Source organism: Aulonocara sp. 'chitande type north' Nkhata Bay, linkage group LG1, assembly GCF_057382095.1.
Source record: "Aulonocara sp. 'chitande type north' Nkhata Bay isolate Kocher_YH1m ecotype deep benthic linkage group LG1, A_spYH_male_GT1.1, whole genome shotgun sequence".
Taxonomy (NCBI): Eukaryota; Metazoa; Chordata; class Actinopteri; order Cichliformes; family Cichlidae; genus Aulonocara; species Aulonocara sp. 'chitande type north' Nkhata Bay.
In genome coordinates, this window is record NC_141344.1 from 41,366,200 (window position 1) to 41,379,722 (window position 13,523).

Genomic DNA, 13,523 nt, shown 5'->3' on the forward strand with positions numbered 1-13,523 from the left:
CCATCCACAAAGAAAAGCCGCCAGGAAGACTCCCTGGAACTGGTCTCTCTCCACAGACAGTGACATGGTCGATATTTTGGAATCTATAGATAAAAACCTGTTCAGCTTTGACACAAACCCAGACCACAGCCAGGAACTGAGAGGAAGGGACTTCAACGACCAGTTTCCTAAGGGGATCCTGGAGCAACGCACGGTCCTGATTTGAAATAAGTTGTCCAAGGAGGCTCTCATGATGTCATTGCAGTTGATACGCTATATGTTAAAGTCAACTTTATCGTGACCAGAACACCGCTCCATGGCTGTGCTGATCCTGTGTCGAACGCCTTTTTCTAATTCTCTCTTCGTGTCTATTATAGACATATCTGCCTTTTCCTGTTGTTATTGCTGTTGATTTGAGATCATTTCAGACGTATTCTTGGGTGGCTGGACTGTGTGAGTTATTGCACAATTAAAGCACAGGCACACACACACACACCTTTACACACACACTCAACACTACAAAATGTGTAGTTCATATACTTAATATAAATTTTGGTGATCCCTCCTTTTGTTAATGCCCTTTTCACTTTATTTTTGGATCAGTCTGACACCACACTTATTTGAACTGGAAGAGATTTCAACCTGTTACTTAATCCAGAAATTGACAGGCACAGTAGAGCAATGAGTCAAAGGACCTGGCAGACACTACGACATTCTTAAATAATACATACATGATTTTGGTGTTAGCAATGCTTGGTGTCATACGACTGTAAGGTTTTCTCTGTATGTATTACCGTAGGGTCTGCCTTACAATAAAAAGCTCCTTGAGGCGACTGTTGTTGTGATTTGGCGCTGTGTAAATAAAACTGAACTGAACTGAATTGAGACTTTCAGAACACCTCCACAACTTCACTACTGCTACCGACAATTAGGTACAAACTTTTCCTTTTGGCTTTCAGACTTGGTAAAGCTGCCATGTGCAAGGTAAATATTTTGTATTTGTATACATAAAAATAAACAAGTTAATCAAGTGGGTTTAACACATTAACCTGAATTGAGATTGTAGTTTTGGTTACAAGAGACATTTGTGGAGAAAAACATGAAAATGAGGGGGTAAAATTCTGTTTAATAAACAGGTGAGAAAGAGCCTTTGAGAGGATGTATCTTGGATGACATCAAGATTCCAAAATATCCTCTGCAAGACTTCAAACATGTGTTTGAGCTCTGGTGGATGGCTCAGGTCCAAACAACAGACCATCTCTCCCTGTTCCTCACACCTCAGTGCTCACCACTCATCCGATGCGTGAAACCTGCTGTGAAGACAATTAAAGTGTGGCCAGAGGGGACAGATGCCATGCTCCAATTCAAAACCACAGACTGGAATACGTTCATCCACACAGACTTGGACCAGTACACCTCATCTGTACTGGACTACATCTCCACGACTACAGACAGTGTCACCACCCAGAAACAGATCACCATGTACCCCAACCAGAAGCTTTGGATGAACTGGACCCGCAATAACGCCTTCAGGTCAGGGATGCACAGGCCTACCATACAGCCAGGGCTAAGCTAAAGAGGAGCTTAAAAAACGCAAAACACCACTACAACTTTTATGCTTGTTTTGAGCGAGGGAACCCAACAACTGCAACAACTGCAACTAAAGCAGATGTGACTGCAGATTTCATTGAACTTCGTTGCCTTGTACTTGTGACGTGTGCAATGACAATAAAGTTGAATTCTATTCTATTCAGACCAGACACCTGGGCATTGCTAACAAACAAGTGAGGACCAACACATCCTGGATGAAGACATTGATGTCTAACTCATAAGAGTAGCAACATTTCAAACGTTTGAAGGCATGGCAGAGGGGATCTGAAGGCGAACCAGTTTGGTGATAAAGATGAGCTTTATCACCAAACTGGTTCGCCCTCCATCCCTCCCCTGGACCCTGGTGATGGGTCCGGGGGAGGGATGGTCTCAAGCTAGGCAAAGAAGCTGTTGAGCCCCTCTGCTAGTGTGTCAGGGGTTGGGGAAGGAGGATCGGAGGGGGGGCTTTGGCCTTTGAAGCTGGTGACCATAACAGTCCCCGCCAAGTCTCAGGTATAGCACAGAGGCTAACAGTAGCTAATCAAGAGAATACAAATAGATTTCCACACAAAGTCTTTCTCTTTATTATTCACTTGTGAAAAAATACCTGTAGTAAACTAGAAAACAGAACAACAAAGCACACGTTTGAGCTAGCTTTGTTAACTATACAATTACAAAACTTTAATAACTACATTTACTCTTCACTCCTACAGAAATAAATACATTCAGGTCTATAGCTATACCCTTGGCATCAGGGATACAAAAAAGTATTTCTGCAAATGGTAGCTCTGAGGATTAGTTAGCTTTTTCAGGAGTGTGGAGCATGCACAATCATTAGCAACGACAGAGTCACTGTTTTCAAGTACTTATTGGGTGAACACATATAGATCTAGTTGCTCTGAATTTTCTTTGATTCAAATACAACCAACAAGAAGGAATCATGTAACAAACTTGAACATCATATCTTTATATTAACCAAACATTTTTATATTCAAGTAATCAAGCAAATGCCTTAGTTCACAGCTACATCACAGCTAAGAGAGCGTAAAAGGCATTAATATTCAGCCTTTGTGATTAAAAATGATCAGATTGCTAACACAGAGCTTTTGTCTATTTCCTAATAATAAAGCATTTTTATTCTTAATCAAAGCTAAATCAAAATCAAAGTTTGATACATATAAAATTCAGAGATGAAGTTTGAGTGCTAGAAATGCTTGTTTATTGTTTAAGTTTTATTTTGGTGATGTGTGTGTGGGCATGGGCCAGAAAACTCTGCTTTAAGGTCTCACATTCACAGGCAGTGTTTGACCTCTGCCTGCTAAGTGCTCTGCATGTGACTTTGTTTTGTCTTACAGGAAGTCATTGATCACCTTCTAATCCCCCACAGGATATTCTTCCCTCTGACCTTTTCAAGGAAGCTCTTCACGTTATTGGGCCTAGTATTTTACTTCTAATGCTTCCCTGTCATTACCAGATGCTTTCAAACATGCTGTTGTGCAACCCATTATTAAAAAGCAAACTCTTGATCCAAATGCTCTTTCTAACTGCAGGCCAATTTCTAAACTTTCTTTTATGTCCAAAATTCTGGAAAAGAGTTGTGAGTCACTTGGATGAGTGATGAAACGTTTCTCCAACTGAAAATGTCCAGATGAACAGAATCAACCTTTTGGAATTTACTTACCTGGATGATTAAGCACGCATCAAGACGTTATTTTATTAACATTTTAAAATGTTAGCAGCACAAACAAACATTTTTGCAGCACAAACGTTTGACATCAATTTTGTTTGATTCCATTAATATGGGGGGGCTGGTTGACCTCTGATGACCTCTAGAAATTTTTATTAATATCTTTAAAACAGAAGCAGCACAAACGAAAATTTTTGCAGCACAAACGCAGCACAAACGTTTGATACCACTTTTGTTGGATTTGAAGAAGGTGGGGGGGCCAACTTCACTCACATCGTCGACTAGCTTTGTTATTACCTCATGGACTGCTCTTTCACCCTCTGTTCAGATCACACTCCTACATGGTTGTGTCCCTCGCAGGAGGACAGATGGCTCCCCAGCCTAACTCGGGCAATGGGGGTATGTGGCAGGGTGTGGTTTGTGGCTCAGCTACAGGGGAGGGGTGGAGCAGTGGGTTGTCAGGGGAACCTGACCCATGTGCCTTCTTGTAACATGCTTGCCCTGTATGAACAGGATGCTGGGACCTGATAGCAGGGTGGTGTGCTGCACTAGAGAGGCAGCTGGCAAACTGTACAAGCAGAAAAGTGAAAAAACACTGGACAGAAAATGTTCAAGTGCCTGTAATGCTGCATGTGTTGGATTCCTTCTATCACAGGAAAACTCCCATGCACCCTCAAATATGCTTGAGAAGATAAAGGGCTGGTCCAGTGATCTTTCAGCAGTAGGCGTCTGAAGCTGTTCATCTGTCCAAATGGTTCGGCTACTTCATTACTGCAGGTTCATACGACAGTACACACTTTAAGCCTTCCTTTGCTTTATTCCATATTCATTTGTGTCAGCATTTCTGCTCTGTCTCAGGGGCTATTCAATTTAAATGCAACATGCTTTGTAATGTCTGTGCACAGCTGGCATTCCTATTTAGGTTTATGCAATGTTATACAAGCCAGCGGATGACATTACTTCATTTCTATTCATGTGCTTTGCTACCAATGTGCAGCAGTGCTGCCGCCCCCCTTTCCTCCTACTTCTCCTCCCATTACCTCTTTTGTGTCCGAGTTAAAATGTTGTGACCTTTTCAGATCATTAAGTCTTCCTGTCTGCCTGTTTTTATGGCCTTTCCCTTTCCCCATACAATTCTGTTTCCCAGCTGCTGGAGACTTTGTGACAAGCTCCAATGAGGAATGTCAAAATTTATATTTCTCCTTAACAGGCTGTAGTTTTCCCAACACATTTTTCTCCCACAGTTAATTATTGGGCCATGCTGGTGACAAAAAGTCTGGTTTCATTACCCCCTTTAAAGTTTATTTAGAAACAGCAAATAATCTTAACCCCAAGGGAATTTATATAAGTGCAGCTCTTCCATTCCTCACATCACAAGGAACAGTAAAATAGTTGTACTTATATGATGACTTTTATTTATCTTTGAGGTCACAAAGGGTTTCTTCCCCTGTATTTTTGTCCAAGAGAAAAAAACAAAACAACAAGAACAAATAAACCCCTTCACTACAATAGGGTCACAATTCACGGAGGAAGTCTGGGCAAAGATAATAAAATAGATTTTTTGAGTTGTAATGATTCAAGGTCTTAAGTTAAAGGTCATGCATCAGAATGTTTTAATAAAAGCAGGCTGACGTCATCATATTGCAGTATGAAAATAGGCAGACAATAGCGTGTTAAAAAAAACATACATTTTAGTATGTCCGTTGCCTTTTGGGGGGAGTTGTGCTCTGTTTGGTTTGGGGTTTTTAGTAGAATTGGGGGTCGGGAAATGGTTTTGTCCAACTTTTGTTTTAGTACATCAACAAAAGAGAAGCAATTTAAGCAAAATTACCAAAATACATGTGGTCATATTTTAGACATGACACTATACTTTTGAAATACTTGAATGAGATTCAGAAATCATATTTAATTTCCATTCAATGTAAGGTGAAAAACTGCAGTAAGACTGAGGCTAAAATTTTAATTGAATTAGACAAATGGCTCAAAGCATGAACTGTATATCCGTGGTATCCCACGGTGCTGAGTTTGATGTTTGTCACACTAAAATGTTTCAGATCATCAAACAGATTGAAATATTAGACAAAGACAACACGAGTAAATACAAAATGCAGTTTTCTGAATGAATGTGTTTACTATTAACAGGAAAGAAAATTCAAACCTAGCTCTGCGTGAAAAGCCCATCTTGTTATAACATAGATGAACTGTCTTTGGAAAATCGAGTCTCTAGCCACACACAGACCTGATTACTGCCACACCTGTTCTCAATCAAGAAATCATTCAAATAGGACCTGAATCACAACGTGGAGTAGACGCAGAAACAAGTTTGTTTTTTAAAAAGTTAGAGTGCATCCAGAACCAGGCTTTAAGACTCTGTACAGGTGCAACAAAATCAACCCCAACAGCTACACTTCAGATGGAAATGTGAGAAATGCCTCTTGATATCAGACGAAAACCATTTTCATTAAATTACTGAGTGAATTTGCAAGGGCATGGACAGGATCACCTCACACAGGAAACACTTAAACCTTGTTGGGAGAAAGAGGTGTATGGGCTCAAACTTCATAAAAACTCATAAATATTTTGTACTTGTACATCAGACTGCGTAGTTATGAACCGAGTTTTGCAACCTTGTAAACCAAAACATCTGAAAATGTTATGTTTGTGCATCTAGACTGTGCGTGTGCAAAAAAGATGTTAAGGTCTATTTACAAATACAAAGCAAAGAAATGTGGGCTCTATCTAATCCAGCGATTTAAGTTACATTTGCTAATGTTTTTGAAGCTTGTAAATAGGTAAGAATAGTTAATAAGTCTACAAAAATGTAAATACAATTCATACTTTCCTTTTTCTCAAGTAACTTGCATGTGCTCCCTCACTGCTAAAGCTTCCATCCAGTTAACAACAGTAGTTAGTGAGGAATAATATCATGGAGGACAATGACAAGTTATTTAGTTACATTAATTTCAATGACTTTTGTTAAGAAACACACAGTGTGATGATGCTTACATTAATTCATTCGACCTTTTTATGTTAAGAATTAGTTGAAACGATGTTTTGTGAACTTTTCCCTCAGAACTGCTGGCTGACACCCACTACTGTGGTTGTCTCAGTGAGCCTGTGTGGAGACAGTGACCAGATAACCAAGCTAATCACACATCATATAAAATACTGGTTGATAAGAAGGCAACATGAAAACATTTTCTAACATCTTTATTTGCTGCTGCTTTCAATTTATTATGATCTGGAAATTAATATTTAATTTTAGACAGTATTACATAAAATACCTTTTAAAAGCTTTTTATGACAAGATAAACAGCCTGGTGACTTCATTTGACAAAGTCGGTCCACTGTGAACTTCAGTTCAACCTGAATTGAAGATGAGCATTCCACATCTGATCACATTCTACAACATCTCGGAAAACTGGCTGGAAATTAAATCCACTGGAGAGAGCTGCTGAATGAAGAACAAACTAACCAGACAATGCATCTCATAAATGACACATTACTTCTTGACTGTAGCCTTGAGCATATTAGCTTAGCTTGTCTCATATCAGGACAACCACAGACTGAAGTGATAACATTGATAATAACGGCATTAATTACGACATCCTTCGAATTTCATCCACTCTAACAATTACAAAACCCTGGTGTTGAATGGAAAGGCCATGTTTAAAGGGTTAGTGGACTTCCTGAGTTCATAGACCAGCCCTAGTGACAACTAGCTATTTTTCATCCTCATACAGTACTTCATCTATGGGCACATCATGGTTATCAACAGGTACTTTTTCACAAAGCTGCTCTTTGAAGGCCAAGGCAATTGTGTAGGGCTTGCCTCTGGGGTGTTTTTTGCAACGCTCCAGGTAGTTATCATAGAAACCCTTCCCTCGTCCCAGTCGGTTCCTGGCGCGGTCAAAGCCCAGCCCTGGCATCAGAATCAGGTCCAGACCTCCTGGATTGTGCAAGTAGACAGTATAATTACTGTTAAAGTTCTCATTGTGTCTGTACATATACATCCTAACTCATAAATTCCTGTTTAATCTGTATGTAGGAAGGAAAAACTGAAGTCCTTGTATGTTCCCCTGACAGATTTATGCCCAAGATAATAAAAGCTCTTGGTCCCCATTCAACATTTGCTAAATCGTCTGTCGGGAAACTTGGGGTAACCCTTGATTCCGGTCTCATGTTGGATGTTTATGTCAAGTCTCTGGTTCAGTTTTGCTTCTATCACGTAAGAAACACTGCCAAATCAAGTCCTGTTGTATCACACACTGAACTGTAGATTGGTATTGATGCATTCAGTTCATCACATCTGGATTACTGTAATTCATATTGATTTTTCTGAGAAAAAACTCCCTCTAGGTTGTTCAAAATGCTGCAGCAATGGACCCTGAACTCACATTTCATTCTAAGATTCTGGTTCTGACTTTTAGAGCTCTTCGTGGGCAAGCACCAGCTTACATTATTGTAATTCTACACTCTGTGTCCCTAGCAGGGCCCTGAGATCATGTAATCAGGGCCTACTTGTTACAAGGCTGAGAGCTAAGGTAGACAGAGCTTTTGCCACTGTGGCCCCCAGACTCTAGATTTCCCTTCCCCTAAGCTTGAGATCTGTCGATTCATTAGTCTCTTAAAAAAACAACCAAAAACTAATTTTTAGCGTTTGGTTAACTTTTTGAATCATTACTGAAGACAAATGTAGGCTTTCAGCACACATTGACCCAAACATTTTTTGTTTTAACAGACTTAGTAATTGTTGTTTTGGTTGTTTTTATTGTCTTCTTGTTTTAGTCCCTCTTTTTATTTTATATATTTTATTTTATTGCATCGTAGTTGTGCATCGAATTGCAAAGGGTTCAGTTGCTAAAGTAAATAGTGAAGGAGGTAAAGGACAACCTTTGAAGGCCAACGCCTCTAGGAACGGGGTAAGCAATTTAGTTTTTTTATATACATCAGTTGGTGCAACTTTTTTCCCTGTTTTCATCCTGTTTATGGCTGTTTCTGTTTCTTCCTTGCTAATCACTTGTTACAAGTGGTGCGCATCTCCCTTTTCTATAAAAGCAAAGAAATTATTTTGGTTTTGCCATTTCCATTTCCTGTTTCTATTTCAGTAATGTATAGTTTTGCATAGTACATTCTGCAGAATCAGAATACTTTATTAATCCCGAAGGAAATTAGGGTTACAGCAGGCAGCACGCTAATGGCGCATGCGCACTTACAAAGGAACCTTCTGACCAACTTTACACAAACATCACATTGGGGAGACATGTCAGAGAGGTAGGCTGATAGGAAAAAACAACGAAAATACATAACATAAACATAAATGTCCTGATTTTTAAAAATCTGATATTAGATCTTAATATAATGTTCTGAAATGCCCTGCAAAATAAACTGCGTTACTCAAACCACGTATACTCTGTGGTTTAGAGCAGGATAAACACGTTAGCTTGCAATACTGTGGTGAATTCAAAGTAAAGCACTGTCTTGAACTGGTGTGCAGTGGCTGTGGTGTTCATGGTTCAAGGTTCTTTATTTGTCACATGCATAGTTATACAAGTATAACACACATTGAAATGTAACCTGACACGCTCCTCGACATGTGCAAATATAGTGGGGGGGGGGAAGAACATTATATATATATATGGTATATGTATGGTCGGGGTTAGGTTACATCAAGTGTAACAGAGAATTTGATTTGAAAGTTGAATTTTAGACCACCCACATTCAGTGTAACAATTGGTTAGTATTAAGGTGTGTCTGTCCCTATTGCTCTTATTAATAAAAGTGTCTTGTGTGTGTGCATGCTAACCTGAAGCCAATGCTTCCTCTCTGCTGTCATCTTCCTTAGCAGGTTGTCGGATATTCCAGGAGGTCAGAGGCAGCGTCTCTATGTCCTGCAGACTGTTGACCTTCAACATGTCCATATGACTGCTAGTGCTCTCATATCTAGGAATGAAGCAGCTTTTACCACACTTAAACATGTCCTTGATGATTTCCTGAGTATTTAATTCATCCTTCATACTCAGAAACACAGCAATCCGCTGAGAGGACATGTACTTGGGGTGACTGAACAACTGAAAGAAAATGCAGATGAAGAGAAAATCAAGGTTCTGAATCCTTAATCTTCCATGAGTAAATTAATTTATTAATTTAATTGAAAATACCCTGTAAATCTGAATGCTCAAAAGAATTAAATAAATTAACTAATGTGAAATTATTTTTTAAAACTCAAAAAGCTCAAGTTTATCTAACATTTTCTTACATTTGAGTTAATTCAACGTATTATTTTTGACCAACTTAACTTGTTGGGCCACTCTTTGCGACTTGCAAATAAGGACTTGCTACTATCATTTATATCATTTCATTTTACTTATTTATTTCACTCCTATAGCAGTAATCTTTAGAAGGTTTTTGGGTCTAAGATACACTGCCAGTAAAAAGTTTAGACACTTTTTTCTTTAATTTTTAGGACTAGTTACATTGTAGATTCTCACTAAAGTCATCAAAACAGTGAATGAACACATATGGAATTATGTAGTAAAAACAAAAGTGTGAACGCAGATAAATGGCCTACAGAGTTGCAGAATGGGATGAGTTTCACCTTGGGTGTGTTGTCCATTACTATGAGAAAAAATCAGTCCTTGTACAACCAAGAGCTTTGTTTACATTGGCAGCAATAAGTTGGACTTGTTCCAGTGGGTGTTGGACTCCGCCTAGGCTGCCCTTTGTCACTGATTCTGTTCATAATTTTTATAGACAGAATTTCTAGGTGTAGCCAAGCCAGGGCCAAGGCCAGGCTTCCGGGTATCTCCCATTGGGAGGAGGCCCCGGAGCAGACCTCCATGTCAGGTTCCACGTTTTAGCCATTTCTGGATAATGCAGCAGTTTTTCACACAGGTCCATGTAAGTTTGGATCCCCCCCCCCCCCCTTAATAATAAACACCTTTATTACAAACTGCACTTTGTGTTTGTTTGTTGCACAGTGTATTGCTAGATAAAGGTCCAGCTGCTGAATTTTCAGACAGAGAAAGGAGTGAAGGATGTAACGTAAAGACTGCTCAGTGACACTTGATAAACTACCAATTTATCAAGTGTACCAATTAGAGATGGACCGATCCGATATTACGTATCGGTATCGGTCCGATACTGACCTAAATTACTGGATCGGATATCGGAGAAAAATAAAAAATGTAATCCGATCCATTAAATATCACGAAAGCACCTCACAAAACTTGCAACACGCCGTAACTCACCTCAGAACGTTAGCACGTCGGAGCAGTATGCATCACGTGATAGAGCAGCTGTGGCATGCGGACAGGTCTGGATAGCATGTGGAGCTTCGCTAGCAACCCGGCATTTCATCTCCGACAAAGTTATCCCCGAGAGAAGTAAAGCAAGTGTGTAAGTCCATCTCTGAATGTTTGTAAAGCATTCCTGCGTTAAGCTTAACAAGCGACTGCCTCTCGCTCTCCGGCTGCTACTTCAATCGTGAAACTGCTAATGATCAGCTGATCGGCTTTTCTGTGGCGACTCCGTCTCTCTTGTTTGTTTTTGGTCCACTTTGCACCAGAAAGAGGAAACCAGCGGCTGAACAACAGCAGAACGTTTAAGCTTGATAAGCTGTTGTTAGAATTTATTTAATATTACTTTCTACTCCAGGATCTTTTTCTATGTAGCTGACGGCTGGTAACTGTGCAGGGGCGGATCTAGCAAAGTTTAGCCAGGGGGGCCGATAGGGCATTAACTGGGAAAAGGGGGCACAAAGACATACTTTTCTTTCTTATTCTCATTTAAAATGTCGAGCTTTTAATAAATAATTATCTGACACCCAAAGTTTTAATTTGATGTAAAATGAATAGAAGTCAATTACTGTATATAGTAACTGTTAAGTCTAATATATATACCCTAGTAAGCTATAGTACTTTTTACTTTGGGAAGGTACCATCTGTGCAGTCTGCAATTTTGTTGAAGAAAGATGTTGAATCTATTTAATATTTCTTGAAAAATAATTGATTTCTGTGCATTTTTTTTTACACTGCATCAAATTAAGGTTGATTACGTCGATTAAGCATCATGAGGTGGCGCGTGAGGGGTGGTTCCCTATTTTTTATTTATTTACTTTTGTTGTTGCTGGGAGTTGGAACCCTATTAGTTAGGTTGCTTAATATTTACGCTAAGTACTCTTTAAAATACCAGAATAGGGAGGATGGTGTAGGTCTAAGTTTATTAGATTGATCAGTATTGCTGAACTATGAAATATTTTTTTTTGTATACAGGTATAACAGAATAGCTTTAGTGTAGTTGTTGTTTTAAACTTGAGTATGAACTTGCAGACTTGCAAAATGCAGCAAGATATTTTAAAAAACAGTTTTGTTGATTAAAAAACATTATATCGGATTCATATCGGTATCGGCAGATATCCAAATTTATGATATCGGTATCGGTATCGGACATAAAAAAGTGGTATCGTGCCATCTCTAGTACCAATTAAAATGACCTGGAAGGCCATAATTTTTAAACAGATACTCGATCCGTGTGTAGCGGCAGGTTAGCGGCTCACAGCCTGTCCACTAAGAAAATCGACTGTAGCTGACATTAGAAATGATTGTGAGCTGTTAGCATGTTCCCCACACTGAGCCACTAAAACAGATCTTTGTGTTACTCCACCTGCTAAATCTGATGACTGTTGTCATTTTCCTGTTTAGGTGTGGAAGCAAAGTCACCCCCAACTATTTTTTTCTATTCCCTTATTGCTTGTGTCATAAATAAACGTTTCAAAATAAGTACATTCATTAGCATTAGAATTTAGATTTACATAACAGTTCTATTTTCTTATAAACATTATTTTTGTTTTACAGTAATATATGAGAAGGTCTAGCTACCAGTGCGTGAAAGTAGTTGGTGGAAGTGTCCTTTTTAAACTTTCTTACTTTTGTACATTTCAGAGCTTGCACCTTTTCACTTTTACTTCAGTAAAGACGTTGAATAAGTACTTCAGCTTTTGCTGGAATCATTTTTAACACTAGCATCTTTACTTCTACTTAAGTACAGCATGTCTGTGCTTTTGCCACATCTGTATACACATGTTTTTGCATATATGTAAAAATGGCAATCTTCTTTTTCGGCGAAGTCTTTATAATACTCGCAGAAATGTTAGAATCTGGGGATGCAACATCTGAGACACACAGACTGGTTTCCATGAACATTTCCATGAACATTTCCATGAACATTTCCTTACCTTCTGTGAAACGACCAGAGACTGCCGTCGTTTCTCGTCGTCCGTCACTGTGGCAACCCGTCGCTTTACTTCTTTCCTCAGGGCTTGCTTTGCTGCTCGCAATGCGGCCATTCTAACATTTAATTAAGCCAAAGGAAAAGAGATGATTTACATTGCGTTTGAGCACGTCTACTGGCAAAACCTTTGGTGCCGAGTTGTGTAACAGGCGGGATTTCGACATCTATTCTGCTTCATGCAACTGTCCCAACATTAAACACTAACAGGCTTATCAACACAAGACTGGCACTGTGACGAGTAAACGAAGTAAAATCAGGACGGCCCTGAACCGTAAAAGATCCGTAAACGTTACAGTAAAGCTGTGGTGGACACCACTACCGAACATCTTTCTTCGTTTGTATTTTAAACGTACTTCGTCCTCGTTTTTGCCACGTTGCTGCCCCCACGAGTGTTGGAATGTCATCATCACTGCGTTTTTTTATACTTACAGTTAAACAGTGACGACGTATAAGGGTGCGCGCGCATACTTCTGATGACGTAGCCACTATCGACTAGGGCCGTTTTTTTAATGAACTTTATTTAGAACAATAACAATGACAATCTCAAAGAGACAAGCCACAAACCAATCAGAACAGAATCACATCTCCTGTACACCACAATGAAATCGACAATAACTGAAAGTAAACATACATACATACACACACATATATATACATATATATGCATATACACATGCATACATACACATCTATATTCACACATCTACATAATAATAAAATAAAAAGACGAATAACCAATACAAAAATAAATAACAATAAAAAAAGAATGAAAAACAAGGAACAGAAATAAAGACGACAAGGGGGATCATAAAATCTCTAAAAGTGAGGTTCCATAAACAAGACTCATAACTTAAATAAGGGGCTAAGAAAAATCAAATCAAAAATCAATTTGATTGCTTGGGGCTGACTAGGGCCGTTTGTTTGTTTGTTTGTTTTTTTCAAAATATTAAACTTTATTAAGAAACAGTATACAGAA

General features: G+C 39.0%; 1 protein-coding gene across 1 annotated transcript; it reads right to left on the minus strand.

Annotated features, from left to right (window-relative positions):
* Positions 1–6,449: 6,449 nt before the first annotated feature.
* Positions 6,450–12,984, minus strand: mthfs (5,10-methenyltetrahydrofolate synthetase (5-formyltetrahydrofolate cyclo-ligase)). Its single transcript, XM_086296566.1, has 4 exons — positions 12,901–12,984; positions 12,492–12,603; positions 9,063–9,327; positions 6,450–7,205 (listed from the first exon to the last, which is right to left on the minus strand). Exons 2-4 carry the CDS (start codon positions 12,600–12,602, stop codon positions 6,979–6,981), a joined length of 603 nt encoding a protein of 200 aa, XP_086152692.1. The 5' UTR covers position 12,603; positions 12,901–12,984; the 3' UTR covers positions 6,450–6,978.
* Between the last annotated feature and the right edge of the window lie 539 nt (positions 12,985–13,523).